General features: G+C 41.8%; 1 protein-coding gene across 1 annotated transcript; it reads right to left on the bottom strand.

Annotated features, from left to right (window-relative positions):
• Window positions 1–8118: 8118 nt before the first annotated feature.
• Window positions 8119–9812, bottom strand: LOC116407964 (sprT-like domain-containing protein Spartan). Its single transcript, XM_031894463.1, has 2 exons — window positions 9357–9812; window positions 8119–8307 (listed from the first exon to the last, which is right to left on the bottom strand). The coding sequence occupies exons 1-2, from the start codon at window positions 9614–9616 to the stop codon at window positions 8184–8186; spliced, it is 384 nt and encodes a 127-aa protein (XP_031750323.1). The 5' UTR covers window positions 9617–9812; the 3' UTR covers window positions 8119–8183.
• Between the last annotated feature and the right edge of the window lie 8917 nt (window positions 9813–18729).

Below are 18729 nucleotides of genomic sequence, written 5' to 3'. Positions count from 1 at the left end.
TCACACCTATAGCTCCACTGACAGGGCTGGCATCAGCCTTTGTGGAGCTACACAGAGTGAAGCTTAGCCTAAAAATGAAAGCATGCATTTTCAGACGTTCTCTGCTCTGCAAAGAGCACATAAAAATTGAAAATGGAAAATCTGCTATGTGTGCCCTTAATAAAGCAGTAGAGACTAGAAGACTAGAAATAGTTTGAGAAACTTGCCTCATGGCAAAAGCTTCCCTGGGATGAAAGTACTATGCCAAAGCACCCCTGGTTATTCAGCCCCTAATTACTTACCACCAAGTGGGTTTCTTTTCAGGACAAAAACATGTAGAATACATTCAAGTCTAGGACAACAACTTCACAACTTTCCTCCTGGTTTCTTTACTGGTCAGTTTCAGCGGTATTCTTCTAAAATGATCAGGGTGCATTTACTTCAGCTGCTCAAATGAGCAAGTAATGCACTGCCTGTTAATAAGGAGAGGCCTGACAAAAAAAGGGGAACCATAAGCTGTATAATAATAGTCTAAAAGATTGCTGCCATCTCACCCTTTTAAGACTTTGAGCCACATGCAACTCAGCAAGCAGCACAGTAAGCAGCACAGTGGCTAGAGATACCACTTCACCCTCTTAAAAGTGGCCAAACATGAGGTCAGCATGCTAAAGGCTGATTAAATAATTACTTTTAATACATTCTGCATGGCTACACACATACAAATGAAATTCTTAAAGGCGCATACAACTTTGCTTTCACATTTATCTAGAATTGTATTTAGTGATAATGTTGCTCATAAATTTCATATCTGTCTCAACAGCCCATTGCCTTTCGTTACAGTTAAATGGAGAAACGCTCTGGTAGAGGCTTCGGGTAGCAGTTATGGCTTGAGAACACCAACTTCTGGCTGCACATTATATAAGGTATGAATGGGCTGATTTAAAGTATATGATATTTCTGCAATAATGTCAGGCTGGGACTGGCATTCTGTGGATTCTTGCAAATGCCAGAGGGGCTGCTGTAAGATGCCATAGACAGTGAATATTTATTAACTTGTGGGGTGCGGTTTGGGCCTCTGTCTACCTGAAATTCCAGGCCTATTTTGAGTCCCAGTCCAGGTCTTAATGTTACCAAAGCTTTTAAAAAACAAGGTACACCTCTGACATACCCATTTTATATGGCTGAATTATTTTATCTGTTGATGCACAGTGTGAGTCAGTGCATGGTGCATTCATACATAGAGGAAGGGAAGAGAAGCACTTTGTGCTGTGGGATATGAAGTTCAGCACAAACATAGTGTATAGAGATTCTGGGTATAATCTTCTGGGTTTCACTCACACTAGTTTGGAGATGCAATTTAAGGAAATGTGTGCAATCTGAATTCCCTTGGGCGCAATGTGAGCTAATTGCAGTCAACCAACCCCATATCATGAAGCATAAAATGATCCACTCCAGGCCTTTTTAAAACTTTATTTAATGTTATCATTTTGTGTAAAGAGGAATTCAGGCTTACAAAAACCAGGACTGAATCTTCATGACATGGAGTTGGTTGACAGCACTGTATATGATTTGAGGTATTGGCATTTTGGGCTATCATATTCACTTTAAGGACCTGATGCATGATAGTGGCATTGGGATTGATGTGCTTTGGCAATGTTTTCTACACTATATTATATGATGGCCTTTCCATAATTCAGAACTTTCTGGATAATGGGTTTCCAGATAAGGGGTCCGATACCAGAACCTGGTTTGGGGGCACTGAGAGCAACATCCAAGGGGTTGGTGAGCAACATTTTACTCACGAGCCACTGGTTGGGGATCACTGCTGTATAGACACACACATTTCTTTGTGACTAATCTGATTATACTTTCAGATTTCAACCAGTGACTAGGTATAGGATAAAACCAAAGTAACATTTTGACATTTTTGAATTTTGAAATAAACCAATGCAGCATATAACCTGCACCCGGTGCTCCTCTGCTAGACACCTCACTGTGGGTGCATTTATTAGAGCCTGTCTTTGTTCATGTTGCACTATGCCCACTGGGGATTTTGGGAGCTGTAGCTAAGCAATGACTGTGCAGTACCAGGCTGGCAAGCACTTATTATCAGTGGAGGGAGTATTTATCACAGGAGTTAACACTATAATTTTCTGTACAAAAATTTACATTATATATATATATATATATATATATATATATATATATATATATATATATATATATATATAATAATGTTGGTGCACTTTTATGTTATTGAGGCTGATGCTGCCACATTACTTGCCTTGGTATAGGCATTCTCGGTAGGCATACTATAGAGTTGAAACTTTAACGGTGAAGACACACATAGTTACTTAGTAGCAGCTACTTTTTACGGCTACTAAATGCCAGAAAATACCCTGCCATAGACAATACTGAGAATTGCCTCTGCTAAAAAACACATGTAGAGACAATTATCAGTAAATGATCAGAATTGTCAATTTTCGGAGACGTGACAAGTAGCTGCTACTAGTATCTCTGTTTGTCCTCACCCTAACAAACATTCTGCATATGTATTTGTTTTTTTAAAGGGTGAGAGATGATTGTGCCATTTAACATTTTTACACAGTCGTGTTCTATTTACAGCTCTCTTGTCAGTTAATTTTACCAGAAGTAATACTTGAAGTTAAATGTGTTAAATGAGTCAAACTTAACACTTAAGCTTGCCATACACTGAAATATCTGCTTGTTCTTGGCCCAAAATTGGTCAGATAGGCCCATTCCAGGACCCCATAGACAGGCTGATAACCTGCTGATGCTGTCTGACAGCAGCTTTTATTGGCCCGGGTATGGCCACCTGTAGCAAATAAGCGCAAGTCAGCTGCAGCTGGAACCACTGTGTCGGCCCTAGTACAGACTCATGGAGCTGATTTCAGAGGTGAAATGCATACTCTCATACCAAAATATGTGCCGTGTACCTGCACCTGGCCTGATACAGTGGTTGTGGGTGCAGGCACAGAAGAGCATTGATTTGGTCATAGGAACTGATTCTTTGCCTGTGTTTATCCTCAGAAGACTCATCCCAGTGTGGCTTTGGCCTTACATAATTTTAATATATAGTAAAATACATTGATAGGCGGTTGAATATGTAAAATATATGTAATATAAATCTAGATACTCAGGTCCTGGTGCCACCTAACCTCTTATTTGCTTACTTTTCTTTAGTTACTGAAGTAGCTAATGATACCTCTTCATTACCTGCACCTTTTATTTTAATCATTGTATGGGTATTATTGTATGTGAGCTTTGCAACAGATGGGACCCACCCATGATTAATTCCTTTCAGTACAATCATAGCATCACTTTACTTTTTGCTTCATTATGGGCTTTGTTTCCCAGAGCTCTATCATTACAGTTTAGGCAATGCAATAACAGCAGCAGTTGGTCTCTCTCTAAAGTCTTTTATGTATATAACTTTGTTCCAATAGTGCTGTGGCCTTGTCCATTTAGCAAGAATTCAATGCAGTGAATACAAAGCTTTAGTGCAGGCACAATAAATACAGAAAAATTAAAATGGGGCCATCACTATGTAAATAAAGTAGTGCCCCTAAAGCTATTGATACAGTTAAAATATGACTGGATAATGCTGGGAAGGTATTGGTTAATTTGCTAATTGATTATTCTTGTTTTTTTTTTCTTTGTTATTATCTGGATCGGTAGAAATGGTGTCTTTGTAAGAAGAGCCTGATTAACTTGTTTTTTAAAAAAAAATTTAAACTTCAACTGTTATTTAACTTTGTTAATATAATATGAAGCATAGATACCTGCCTTGAAGAGCAGGGCTCTAGTATACTACATAATGCACTGCATTGAGATAGGACAGTTGTCCAATTTGCTAATGTAGATGGCCCTTTGGTCAAGTTTGCCCCTGTGCTAGTAAATAAGGATTGGTAATTAGAATTTATAATGTTTGAGACATATTAAGGGCAGTGACACATGGGGAGATTAGTCACAACACGACAAATCTTCGTTGTCGCGGGTAACTAATCTTCCCGCAATGCCATCCCACCGGCTAGAATGTAAATCACCAGTGGGATGGCATACGTGGCGCAGCGATTTGACTAAGTTGACCGAAGTTGCCTTGAGAGGCAACTTTGGGCGACTTAGGCAAATCGCAGCGCTGCATATGCCATCCCACTGGTGATTTACATTCTAGTCGGTGGAATGGCATTGCTGGGAGATTAGTATGCATTCCTGACATATCAGTTCATAAAAGACTTCTAGTAAACAATAACACTATATTGGCCTTGATGTGGGTCAATTCCCAGCCCCTATATAACAACACAAGCTAAGGGCAATTGCTAGATTCTCCCAGGACACTAAATTGGCTATGCTGTTAAAAAATGCAACCAGTTGGTATTATATTATATCCTCAGAGAGCATTGTTTCAAGCTGCCTACGCCTGTAGCTTTCAGAAATTGACCTGAAGCACATGCCTTGGGTTTTATGTCTAGCTACACCCCTACTCCAACATTCCCCACAGCTATTCAGCATTTATATTAGCCATTCAGTAGCTATTATAGGTCTTTCTTTTTGCTCCTTTATTGGAGCACTCATATGATCCTTTGTTTCTGGCCACCGTAGGACTTCTGCTTGCCCATACCCTCTGCTGATATCCTGGCCATACTCCTGCCTCATGATTCAGGTATTGGCAACTCTTTTTGTATTAATTGTCACATACTGTACTATACATATGCAAACATTATTGGAAGTGATGGGAATCTTGAGCAGTCAATTTATATTGGAGTGATCAAATTAATGGCTGAATATAATAGGGACAATGTGGGCGGCTGGCCAGAGCTTATGCTGCTTGGTGGGCCCAAAGCTAAGTTATTTCAGTTATAATCTGCTTTAACAGGCAAAGTAAAAAGTCAGGTGGTGATCCAGATTTCCCACTGCAGTGACCACACATCTCTTCCTCCTCCAGGGCCGGAACTAGGGGTTGGCAGAAGAGGCACGTGCCTGGGGAGCAACAGTGGGGGGCGCCAGGCAGGTAACTCTTCTTTCACCTACCACTAATTCTTCTGGGCCCTTTCCCCTCACTGCAGTACCACCCACCAGCGGCCCCGGCAACCCTCCCTCCCCTATGCACTCATTGTGCACACCGGGGTGGAGGGCCTACCAATAATGCCTAACAGTTTTGCAAAAGTGTACCTACAGACTGAAATTCTAGGAAAAAGAAATGCGTTGTGGGTAAAAGACATGGCAGACTTCAATGGCTTCTCAACTTAGTCTGTTGGTACTATTGTGTTATATTTTCTGTTTTTATTTAAAATACAAGGTTTGGTTTGGAATTTGACCAAAAAGCCTCTGTTTTTGTGGAAGATTTAGATTTGGATAAATCTTTAGCAACAAGAAAAGAAAAAGGCATATTGTTAGTATTAAGAATATTTTAATGGTAATATAAGGAGACTACAGACTGTCCAATTAAGGCTAATGGCCCACAGGAAGGGGCCTTTGCTCCATTCCAGGTGCAGGTACAGGGAATGGATTTCCGTGCTGAAATCAGCTCTAGGCGCCTCAGCTCTGGGTGCCTGCACTCGGCTGATGCAGTGGATTCATGTGCAGGCACATGGAAAAGCTGTAGCCATAGCATACAAGATCAAATCTCCTTGCAGGGTGGGTTCAGATTTGTCATCCATCTCCTTGGGGAGCAGACATTGCTGTTTCATGGATCTGATGGCGAGAGAAGGAAAAGCAATGAGAAATTCATAAAGGTGACAGTAATGTAAGGAGGGGACAGAGAAGAAGAGGTATTGTACTGTAAAAAGAGAAAATCTCTTTGGCATTAGAGGGGGATTTGAAAGTGTCAGCCCTATTCGATCTCTTCAGCAGGAGAAAGGAAACAATGAACACAAGTTACTGGACCCCACCCTATTTGGTAATTAATCTAATGTCTGTGCTCTCTATTGCTATGCATTTTATCTGTACTCCCTATGCAAGAGGGAAGGGCACATGCAGAATCATCGGCAATAAGGATTTGCTTATATGGGACGTTTTGATGGGCTGGGGTAAAGATGTACATATAATATGCAATTACATACCCATCCATCCTCGGTCCATTTTATAAATTTGCTTCATGCACTACCAGGTGCTTCGTACCTTTCCAAACAGATAAATAGAGTTGAATAAGGGCCCTGATATAGATCTGTGCCCATACAGATCAATACAATAAGAAAGCCCTGACAAGACTTTACAGTCTTTACCATGAAACTCCTCCCTGTCTTAACCCAGAAATACATTAAACCATAATTACCTTTAATTTCCACAATGCCTCATTATAAAGCTCTTCTGGCTTTTATACAATAGTCAAAGCTGATGATTGGTGGGCAAGCTGGCATTATATGGTCCTTTGCCAATTTGGCTGTTAAATATCCTCTTCCGTCTCTGAATGGCTGACTTAGAGATCTTTGCCCACATGAAACATCTTATTTCAGCTCTCTATGGGGTCCAAATGTTTTCTCCAAACCGCCTATTAGATATGCCTTAGATATGCCTTGGCTTAGCATTCCTATAGTGAGGAATTTTACAGTCTAGGTTTTTCTTTTTTTGCAGGACCCTTACTGTTTCATGGATCTAATGGCGAGAGAATGAAAAGCAATGAGAAATTCATAAAGGTGACAATAATGTAAGGAGGGTACAGAGAAGAAGAGGTATTGTACTGTTAAACAAGAAAATCTTCATGGCATTAGAGGGGGATTTGGAAGTGTGAGCCCTATTTGATCTCTTCTTGGGGAACAGCAGGAGAAAGGAAACAATGAACACAAGTTACTGGACCCCACCCTATTTGGTAATTGATCTAATGTCTGTGCTCTCTATTGCTATGCATTTTTTTATCTGTACTCCCTATACAAGAGGGAAGGGCACATGCAGAATCATCGGCAATAAGGATTTGCTTATATGGGACGTTTTGATGGGCGGGGGTAAAGATGTACATATAATATGCAATTACATACCTATCCATCCTCGGTCCATTTTATAAATTTGCTTCATGCACTACCGGGTGCTTCGTACCTTTCCAAAAAGATAAATAGAGTTGAATAAGGGCCCTGATATAGATCTGTGCCCATACAGATCAATGCAATAAGAAAACCCTGACAAGACTTTACAGTCTTTACCATGAAACTCCTCCCTGTCTTAACCCAGAAATACCTTAAATCATAATTACCTTTGATTTCCACAATGCCTCATTATAAAGCTCTTCTGGCTTTTATACAATAGTCAAAGCTGATGATTGGTGGGCAAGCTGGCATTATATGGTCCTTTGTCAATTCGGCTGTTAAATTTCCTCTTCCGTCTCTGAATGGCTGACTTAGAGATCTTTGCCCACATAAAACATCTTATTCCAGCTCTCTATGGGGTCTAAATGTTTTCTCCAAACCACCTATTGGATATGCTGTATGGCCTTTGCTTAGCATTCCCATAGTGAGGGATTTTACAGTCTAGGTTTTTCTTTTCTTTCGTGCAGGAGCCTCAGGCTCAGTGGCCTTTTTGAAATTTCTTTTCTTTCGTGCAGGAGCCTCAGGCTCAGTGGCCTTTTTGGAATTTCTTTTCTTTCGCACAGGAGTCTCAGGCTCAGAGATCTTTATGAAATTGCCTCCACATGTCTGCTCATGCTCTCGGAACCAGCGTTCTTTGTTGGAGGGTGCCATGTTTCTCGCTCTTTTTACCACTTTTTGGCAGGGGCCATCGCATTCCCACCAATGCCTCTTTAATGCCTCAACTTCCTCATAAAAGCAGTGGGTGATCTGAGAAAATGACAAAAGAGGGAACATGTAGCCCAATTAATTTACTGTTAATGTATTTTAAGGATTAGTAACATAACTGCTAAGAATATTACCATAAATATATAATTAAGAGGGCTGCTGTACACACACATACACTTTTACTGATGCACTTACTGTTATATTTGTGCCAAGAGAATTATTAAGGATTTCCACAAAATTCTGGAAATTTGGCCCATGATCATCACCTTCATCTTTTGTTTTTCGGAAGCACTGGAAGGCGTGAATCATCTCATGAAGGAGAGTCTGCAAAGAGGGAAATCTTATTACTTATCATCTATTCCATTATATTTTCACAGACAGTACAGGGGAATGGATTAACTGTGCAAGACTATAATAGAGGTATATATAGAATTTTAAAATTCAAAAGATTTTTGGAAATCAAAAACTTACTTCCACTGTATCCCTTCTTGGCCGCAACTCAAGTATAGGCTTGCTCAGGTATATTCTGCATTGTACGCAATTCCCTTCCTCATTGAAAAATGGATAGCAAGCTCCAGTCGCTCTAAAAAACATAAGATGCACATTTCAGGATTATGAGTGGAATAGATGCATGGAGTAGAGATTATTTAAATACCTTAGGTGGCTTTACCCTAAATATGAATGATTCTTTCTTTGGGCATTTATCTAAATGTATTTCATTCCCCCATACCTTCTGCTAAACTTTTCAAGCATGCTCTCATATTCTCGTATACAGTATTATAACTGCCTATTAATAGATATGTCTAATTGAATATTTGGCTTCCACTTTCCAACCTAATCCCAGCAGCTAGGGCTACCTCCCTTCATTCTTCTCAGCTATTTAATGATTGTATGTTACTAATTTGCGGGTACAATGTTCTTTCAAATGAATGGAATTAAAATTAATGTAATTCCCAGATTGGGCTTAATACCCTGCACAGGGTGCTTTACATCTTCAGCCCTACAGTGAAATCTGTACTTGTTCCCCATGTGCCTTTTTATACACAGACCAGTTGCTGCTATACAAACCTCCGCCCCCCCAGTCTGTACTGGAGTTTTATGTGATCTGATTCACAAATAGATTTATTATTTCTCTTATTGATTTGAAGACATCTTCACCTATGTGATTACTGCCCAGAGGCTAACATTATTTCTGTAATAAATGCTGATTTTATGACTAATACCCTGAGCAATTGGTAAATAGGTGGTGTTGGTGTCGGTTAGAGATTTCCCTAGGCTGAGGTTTGAATCCCCAACTGTCAAGCCACATAGAAATGTTGGTATCTTGAGTTGTTTCTTGTAAGGAACAGGCTAAAGATTGTGGAGTTTGGATGTTTTTATTTTATGGAGTAAAGAGGGTCATATTATGTTTTCATTTGTACACATGAACCAATTTACAGGAGAAGACACATGACCAATATAGAAGTGATTTGAGCCTTTTGGCATTACAGTTGGTGCTTAACAGCAATTCCCAGCATCCTTAGCCAGCTCAGTGAGCTGAAGAAATTTGGGGCATTACACAGCTGAAAAATAAGGGGCACCTATAAGTTATTGGGAGTCATGGAAATATCATTTTAAAACTGTATCACTCACCGAGTCATTCTGTTGCTCCATTTGACTTCAATCTCAGGCAGCATACCAGAAAATATGCGCTCATTGAAGTCATTATACAGGGTCTGGAGGTTTGGATTGGGGTCAATAGTTTCCCAAATTGGATCAACAATAGAAAGACCACTGTATGTAAGCTGCTCAGTTGGAGGAGAACTTATGTCATTTTCTTCTTCAAGATAAAAATAAGAAATATCAGGATTGTCTAAAATTATGTAAAGAGTAGGATGGCTCCCTTCACTCATGATCGCTGCTGATCGCTGCGTCACTCGTCAGGAACTGAAGATGTTTACAGTTAGAGCATGATGATGCTGGCAGCTCCCTATGTGATGTCATGCACTTGCACCATGGAAACTGCGTTGTGACACCTCCAGCAACTTAGGTTTCTTAAACTTTTACATGTGACTTTGTTTACCAAGTAGTCACCAACAGTTTTCCAAATTGTAATAATAAAAATGTAATATAATATACAATAAACCATCAATACTTTCCATAAGGTCTCTCTGTAATAGCTTGTCATTGTACTATGTACCTCAATAGCTACAATTTGCTAAACAAACTATTTTTGTGATGCAAAAGTACAATAATATAATTGCTCTTTTTGATTTTTTTTTTATTCTATCTGAAAACTTCTTGGTATCTTGTTTTTCTTTATACGGTCTCTAGAGTGTAATTGGTCTCCTTTCACTAAAGCAAAATTCCCCCCAAAAAATCAACTTTTATCATAAGACAGTAATCATAATAACGACTCAGACAACATAATTAGTTTTTGCAAAAAATGGGGGGGGGTCATGTTTTTTAAAATCATTTTTTTTTTTTTTTACTTTGGCCCCAAAATGCCATTTTTTCATTTTTTTTATTAAGGAAGAACACACTTTGCACCGTTGCAAATGGGCAGGCCCACCACCAGTTGTCATAGTAGACATATATGGGCTTCTCTTGTAGGGATTTCTGCCTGGAAGCAAAACCAGTGCCAGTGAGCCCCTCAGTGGTTGCCCCTCCGTAAACACACTTGGGCCTCTCCTGTAGGCATACTCGTTGACCTGGAAGCAGAACCAGTGCCAGTCAGCCCCTCAGTGGTTGCCCCTCCGTAAACACACTTGGGCCTCTCCTGTAGGCATACTTGTTGACCTGGAAGCAGAACCAGTGCCAGTGAGCCCCTCAGTGGTTGCCCCTCCATTAAAATGGGCTTTGCATGGTTTATTCCTAAGGCAAGAAAGGAAAATCCCTGCCAGGTGGATTCCCAGCGGTTGCCCCCACACAGTTCCAGGGCTTGCCAATCACCATATGACCGTGTCCACCTCTCTTTTGCGGAATAGTTTTTGATGCTTACAGTGACTTGGTAATCCTATACTTGGGAGGGAGGGTGGGAGAAATCACAGGTCAGTTATGATCCCTCTGTGTGTGCTACTTTTAAGTCCTCTACACCTATTCCCACCTATTTTCCCCTCCTCTATAGCAGTTAATTGTTTCCAGACAAACCCACTAACTGGCTCCACTGCCTATTGTTTATCAATTAACAATTATACTCCTCTAAATATGGAAGAATTGTTCTTAAAGTTGTGTTTCTGACTGATTTATTGAGAAATTCCACCAAAACCCCACTAGTCCCGCCCAACTATTCCACTTCCTGCTGGCTGAATTCTCTGGTTGTGTAGGGGAGCCGGCAGCCCTCAGTACACTGCCTGTAGGATAGGAACCAATCAGCAGCTAGGCTGACCTGATAGGGAACTGAAGCATGTCTTTGTTTGACTGCATGGCTGTAATTGGCTATCCAACGCCTACTCTGCTTCTGGGAGAGACTGTTGGGACAAGCCTACCCTTCATTTGAAACACTGCCAGATTCCTGAGAGGGTTTATAGGGTGCTCCAATAAAGATGCCCGTTTTGCAGAGAATATTCAATTTTTGCCCAAAGTAAAACCAGCACCATATTTTATTTGTAATTGCCTAAAAATGTTGTGTTTTTTCCATTTATCCCATATGTCTCCTTTAAGGGCTTCCTCCTGGGATTATAGGATTCACAGTACACACTAACAAGCCAAGGCACACATACATGCTAGGCCCCATCAGCCAATGAAGTGCTTCCACACTACTTCCTGTTTCGGTTAAAGCTGCATTATTTCTGGTCATGTGATCTGAGGGAGCACACAGCCCATGACTAAATGGTGGATCAAGGGAAAGGATGTAAAAGAGCAATATTTACTGATATATAAAGTGCAGCAGGTATTAAAGGAGGCATGCTAAGATGACCTATTTATTTTTGCCTTCCATAACAGTTGATTTGCATATGTTATTGATGCCCTGAGCTCTTTCTTGTTTTGCATAAGTTCTCTATTTTGCATTTCTCCCCATTTTCTCACCCATTTACATTCAGACAAACCACTGATTTGCCTTAATCAATATCTATCTTCAGCTAAAAAAAAAAAAAAAAAAAAAAAATCAGTGCATGTCCTAACTGATCTCATGCTTCTTTATAGGTGATGAAGACTACAGCCAGAGGCCTGCGAGACAGGTTAGATAATTTCTTCAGATGAGGATTTCAGATTTCATGGGCACATTGATGTGGCCCTCTCCAGACAGTCCTGCATAGGGCACAGATCTGTGGATTCTCACAAATGCCAGAGGGGGCCACAGTATGATGCCATAGAAAGTCACTATTTATTGGGCTGGTGGGGGGCTGTTTGGGCCTCTGTGTACTTTAAATGCTAGGGCCTATTTTTAATCCCAGTCCAGGCCTGGGTCTGTGTAAGAATTTGCCTGAATTGTATCAGCGCATGGATGGCCAATTCATGAAAAGATCATTGCTTTGGGTACAGGATAAAACGTTAAAAGATCCCTGTATAGTTGAGGCCCCTGAAACTGCAGTTGTTTCAGTGTATTTCTGCAGCTCTAACCCATATCTAGAAATAAGATATGATATGGCTGTACTGTTTGTCATGCAAGATAAATTATTTTGCAGCATACATAAACATTTTAATCTCTAGATAATGCAGCATTGTTAAATATGAAACCTCTCAATTGCATTTACTTCAAGCCTTACAGAACAGGAAGCTGCCTCTCACCTCTGCTTTAAACCTTGATATTACAATTGAGAGATGAATATTTTCCTAAATCAGGTCCTTGCATGGCCAGATCTCACCAAGTGTTTTCCTTGCCAGCGTATCAACTTTGGGTGATATAGCACTGATCTACTATTCTGTTCACCGATAGACACTGCATCAGTCCCTTATGTGAACAGGCCGATGCCATGGCGCTAAGTGCATAGTGATTTTGTGGGAGAAGAAATAAAATAAAGATTAAGGCTGGCCATACATCTTTTTTTATTATTTTTGTTATGAGTCTGTTGGGTTGGCATTCCCAACAAATATCTTGCATGCTTGATAACAATCTGTTAAATAGGGAGGTTTGAAATTTTTATGACAATACACTGTTGGCCAAGGTATAGAGCGTGATCATAAGAAAAGGAGTTTCTGTTCATTTTCTGCAGTTGCAGTAATTTAGGCTGTTCCCCTAAGGTTAAAAAGAACATCAATTTGATTAAACGGTAACCCATTTATGGTTTGCATACTATTCTGCTGTAAAGAGCAACTAAATCCAAAACATTTGGGGTTGTGGAAAGATTAGCAAGACCGAGCTGGCATCGGCCTGTGTGGAGCTACATGGAGTGAAGCTTAGCCTAATAATGAAAGCATGCATTTCTATGCGTGCCCTTAATAAAGCAGCAGAGATTAGAAGACTAGAAATAGTTTGAGAAACTTGCCTCATGGCAAAAGCTTCTCTGGGATGAAAGTACTATGCCAAAGCGCCGCTGGTTATTTATCCCCTACTTACTCACCACCAAGTGCAGCATGGGTTTCTTTTCAGGACAAAAACATGTAGAATAGATTCAGCTCTAGGACAACCACTTCATGACTTTCCTCCTGGTTTCTTTACTGGTCAGTTTCAGCGGTATTCTTCTAAAATGATCAGGGTGCTTTTTTTTTTTTTATTCAGGTAGTTTTTATTGAAATCAAGTCATTAACATTGGTACAAGCACAGTTACTGTTACATAGGCATTCAAGCAAATGGTTATACAGGCTTTTTCGATTACTGCTTGCTGCAACATTATTTATGACATCAGCCCACTCTATGCATACCCATTGTATCTTAGGGGTTTATCTGTCCCTCTGGTGGGTGGGGTATCTTGAGTATGTTGTGGGGGCATACTACCGGGGGTCCGGGGTAATGGTGACCCTTGATTGGTGTGTGCGCTTGGGGTGGGCTAGGGGCTTGCTTGCGCGGTCCAGCTCCCCCAGGTGCTGGCGAATGTGCTGACCTTCCCTTTCTTGCACAGCGAGTACCTTTCTTGCATGCATGCCTCATTTACAGCCTTTAGCCACTGGTTGTAGGACGGGGCCATTTGCCCTTTCCAGTTAAGGGTGATTTGTCTACGCGCTTGGAAGAGCGCCTTAGCAAGAAGTGCCTTTTGGCTGCTGTTCAGGTCAAGGCCAGAGGTTATACCTAGTATGCATAATTTGGGGGCAGGGGTGAGGACAACCTCTGTCACTGCGCTTAGTTTGTTTAGGATTTTGGCCCAGTAGGTTGCCAGCAGAGGGCAGGTCCACAGAGTGTGTAGTAGGGTACCTGTTTCTGCCTTGCACCTGTTACATAGGGGGGAGGATTCTGGGTAAATTCTGTGCAGTCTCTCCGGGGTATAGTAGGCCCTGTGGATAAGGTATAGCTGGAGCATCTCATGCCTGCAGTTGATGGACACCCTCTTTGGGGAGACTAACACCTCTTTCCATTGGTCATCTGATATATAGCCTAAGTCCTCCTCCCAGGCATCTCTCCCTTTGAGGGCGGAAAGCTTACATCTGCTCTCTATAATATACTTGTATAGCGTGGAGATCTTGCATTTTTTGTGTCCCTTTCTAGTGAGTAAGAGTATTGGGTCCTCCTCTATAGCCAGGGGTGACTTGCGGTTTGAGGGCTGCTTGTACCCTGTGGTACTGTAGCCATTGGGAGGCTGGTAGGGAGTAGTGCCGCTTAAGGGTTGGGAATGCCACTTCTTCACCCTCATCCCACACATCTCGTATGGAGGTGATGCCTGCCTCTAGCCATTGCTTTGGGGGGAGTGTATCTGCTAGGTTCCCCAGGGTCTTATTTTGCCACAGGGGGGTAGCTGGGTCGGTAGTGCTGATTCTTAGGATTCTGCGCGTCTCATTAAAGGCATTTCTTACTGTCGCTATTATTGGGTTGGGGGAGGGTATAGATGGCTGTACTAGCATGGCTTGCTCTGGTGACACATAGGGAGGTAACAGTTCGCTCCAAGAGCTGTATAGTGCAGAGCAGGGACCATCAGGGGTAAGTGGGCATAGGTGTGATATTTGCATTGCTAAGTACAGGGCTTTGAAGTCTGGGAGGGCTAATCCTCCTTTGGTTTTTGGCCTCTTTAGGTGGAGTAGGCTTAGCCGGGAGCGGCCCCTGCCCCAAATAAATGCCCTTATACTGGTATCCAGTTTACTAAAGAACAGTTTTGGGGGAGACACCGGCGCGTGCCACATAGCATACATGATTTTTGGTTGGATAAACATTTTGATAAGTTGTATGCGGCCGGCAGGTCCTATTGGTAGGTTGCTCCAGGCCGCTAGTTTAGCGTTCACCCAGTTTAGCATGGGGCCCAGGTTCAGGTTGTAATATGTGGATATAGGAAGCGATATCTCGACCCCTAAGTAGGTGAATTGGTTTGTTATCGGGAGAGGGCTAGGAGTAGGTACAGACCCCCCCAGTTGCGGATCAACTAAGAAGAGCAAGGACTTGGTTTGGCTGACCTTAAGCCCCGAGACAGCGCCAAATGTGTCAGTGAGTGCTACCAGGTTGTTTAGGGATTGCCCCCTGTCCCCCAGATATATAATTGTGTCATCTGCATATAATGAAGTTTGTCGACTCGGTTTTGGGATACCCAGCCGTGGATGCCAGGGTGTTGTCTAACAGCTGCAGCGAATGGCTCTATTGCGATTGCAAACAAAAGTGGGGACAGGGGGCATCGATCAGGGTGCTTTTACTCCAGCTGCTCATATGTGCAAGTAATGCACTGCTGGTTAATAAGGCTAATGCCACACTGATCGTATGGTGTATATTTTCGGCAAGCATTTCGCCATGCACTCCTATCTGTGCCTGCACCCGAATGAATGAAATACGCTCGGGTGCAGGTACATGTAGCCAATATCCGCTGAAGATTTGAAGTCTAGCGTTTTTTTGGCTGATATCGACTACATGTGCCTTCACCTGACCGTATTTCATTCATTCAGGTGCAGGCACAAGGTAGGCGTAAAACTACAGTAACGGGGCGTATTCTTGGCAAGCGGTTTTCGGCTTGCCGAGAATAAGCCCGTGTGGCATTAGCCTTAGGAGAGGCCTGACTATGACTGAAGCAATAATTAAAATGTAACCATAATTTATATAATAATAGTCTGAAATATTTCTGCCATCTCACCCTTTTAAGACTTTACGCATATAAAACCCACATGCAACTCAGCAAGCAGAACAGTGGCTAGAGATACCACTTCACCCCCTTAAAAGTGGCCAAACACGAGATCAACATGCTAAAAGCTGATTAAATAATTACTTTTAATACATTCTGCATGGCTACACACAAACAAGTGCAACTCTTAAAGGCCCATACAACTTTGCTTTCACATTTATCTAGAATTGTATTTAGTGATAATGTTGCTCACAAATTTCATATCTGTCTCAACAGCCCACTGCCTTTCGTTACAGTTAAATGGAGAAACGCTCTGGTAGAGGCTTCGGGTAGCAGTTATGGCTTGAGAACACCAACTTCTGGCTGCACATTATATAAGGTATGGGTGGGCTGATTTAATGTACATGATATTTCTATAATAATGTCAGGCTGGGACTGGCAATCTGTGGATTCTTGCAAATGCCAGAGGGGCTGCTGTAAGATGCCATAGACAGTGAATATTTAGTAACTTGTGGGGGGCTGTTTGGGCCTCTATGTACCTGAAATGCCAGGCCTATTTTGAATCCCAGTCCGGGCCTTAATAATGTTACCAAAGCTTTTAAAAAACAAAGCACACTTCTGACATACCCATTTTACAGGACTGAGTTATTTTATCTGTTGATGCACAGTGTGAGTCAGTGCATGGTGCATTTATACATATAGGAAGGGAAGAGAAGCTGCTTGTCCCCCTCACTTTGTGCTGTGGTATATGAAGTTCAGCACGAACGTAGTGTATAGAGATTCTGGGTATAATCTTCTGGGTTTCACTCACACTAGTTTGGAGATGCAATTTAAGGAAATGTGTGCAATCTGAATTCCTTTGGGTGCATTGTGAGCTAATTGCAGTCAACCAACCCCATATCATGAAGGATATAATGATCCACTCCAGGCCTTTTTGAGACTTTATTTAATGTTATCATTTTGTGTAAAGAGGAATTCAGGCTTAAAACAACCAGGACTGAATCTTCATGAAATTGCGTTAGTTGACAGCACTGTATATGATTTGAGGTGTTTTCACAGTGTTTTATACACTATATTATATGATACATATTATGGGGTATTGTTGACCTCTAATGTATGTATGTAAAACTTTATTTATAAAACGCCACAAGGGTACGCAGCGCTGTACAATCTTACAAAATTACACACAGGGGGGACAAGTGTTATAATAAATAAATACAATAAATATATATATTAATAGACAGGGAATAAGTGCCATGTGGTATGAGACACAGTAGGAAGGAGGTCCCTGCCCCGTAGAGCTTACAATCTAAGTGGTTGGGTAACATACAGGCACAAATAGGGAGGTAAGAGTGCACCAGGTACAGGTACCTTTAGCCCAGGACTGGGCAAAATAATGTTTTCGTGCTCCAGAAGGTAACAGCTGAGCTTTTTCTTAAAGAGAGTGGGTGAGTGTTCCCTACGGAGCAAATCAGGGATAGAGTTCCAAAGGTATGGAGCAGTGAGATAGAAAGGTTGAAGATGAGAGAGCGCAGTGGGTGTGGATGGTGTAAAAAGACGGAGGCTCTGAGAGGAGCGGAGGAGACGACCAGGAACATGCAGGGAGACCAGTGAAGAAATGTAGTGAGGAGCAGAGGAGTGAAGGGCTTTGAACGTTAGCAGAAAGATTTTGTAAGCTATCCTTTGCTTAACAGGCAACCATGCAAGTTTAAGTGAGGCTGAACAGGTTCCCTCTTTGGAGAGAGCAGGAGGATCCTGGCAGCAGAGTTTAAGATTGATTGCAGGGGAGAGAGGTGGGAGTCTGGGAGGTCGGTTAGTAGGAGATTGCAGTAATCTAAGCGGGAAAGGATAAGGGCATGTATTAGTGTTTTAGCGTTTTATTTGTGAAAGAAAGGGGCATGTCTTGGCAAAATTGCGGTGGGAAAAAACGGCAAGTTTTGGCTGTGTTATTAATATGGTTACAGAAGGAGAGTGACTGGGCAAAGATAACCCCAAGGCAGCGTACAGAATTAACAGGGTTGATAGTCATGCCATCAATAGTAATGGTGAAGGTGGAGAAGGGCAAGGTTTGGGCGGGAAGACCATGAGCTCTGTTTTAGCTAGGTTAAGTTTGAGGTGGCAAAAGTTCACACATTGGCAGTGCACTCCAGGTCAGCATAAAAAAGACCTCAAGCTGTGTTTTTTAGATGTGCAAATAAAGGTTGATCGATTTTAATATCACCTGTTGCGGCTTTTTTATGCTGACCTGGAGTGCACTGCCAATGTGTGAACTTTTGTGACGAGATTTGTCCCCTGGCTACGGACTCGGGGCAGGAGCACCCGGGTCAACAGGACTATCTGGTAAGCATAATGCTTTCTTATTTGGAAGTGAGTTACCCCTGGCCGTGAGTTTTTTCACCTGAGCGCAGGGTCCGGGGCAGGTTGCACCTGGACCAAAAGATTTGAGCGGTGAGCAGTTTGTGTGGGGGAACCTGTATTGCTTTTTCCAGACAGGCACCTGTATTTTTAAACTAATTTCTATGTTTAAATTAGCCCTCAAATTGTGTGCTGTGGATATATAATAATTTTTTCGTTTTTTTTCTCCTGGAGGAGATAGCCAGGAGGCAGTTAGCAATCTGGGTTTGAACATCAGTGGTTAGTGCAGGGGTGTCTAAATATATCTGGATGTCATCTGCATATAAGTGACCAAAAGAAGAAATAAGGTCTCCTAAAGAGAGAGTACAGGGAGAACAGCAAAGGACCAAACACAGAGCCCTGAGGTGCTCCCACACTAAGCTGAACCCGGGTAGAGAATTTGTTAGTGCACATAGAGTGGCTAGGGGGGTGGGTAAATGTGAGAAGCTGTATTGCAGGGGTCCCCAACCTTTCTTACTCTTGAGCCACAGTCAAATGTT

This window comes from Xenopus tropicalis, chromosome 10 (assembly GCF_000004195.4).
Source record: "Xenopus tropicalis strain Nigerian chromosome 10, UCB_Xtro_10.0, whole genome shotgun sequence".
NCBI classification, from domain to species: domain Eukaryota; kingdom Metazoa; phylum Chordata; class Amphibia; order Anura; family Pipidae; genus Xenopus; species Xenopus tropicalis.
This window is presented reverse-complemented; position numbering and strand designations above follow the sequence as displayed.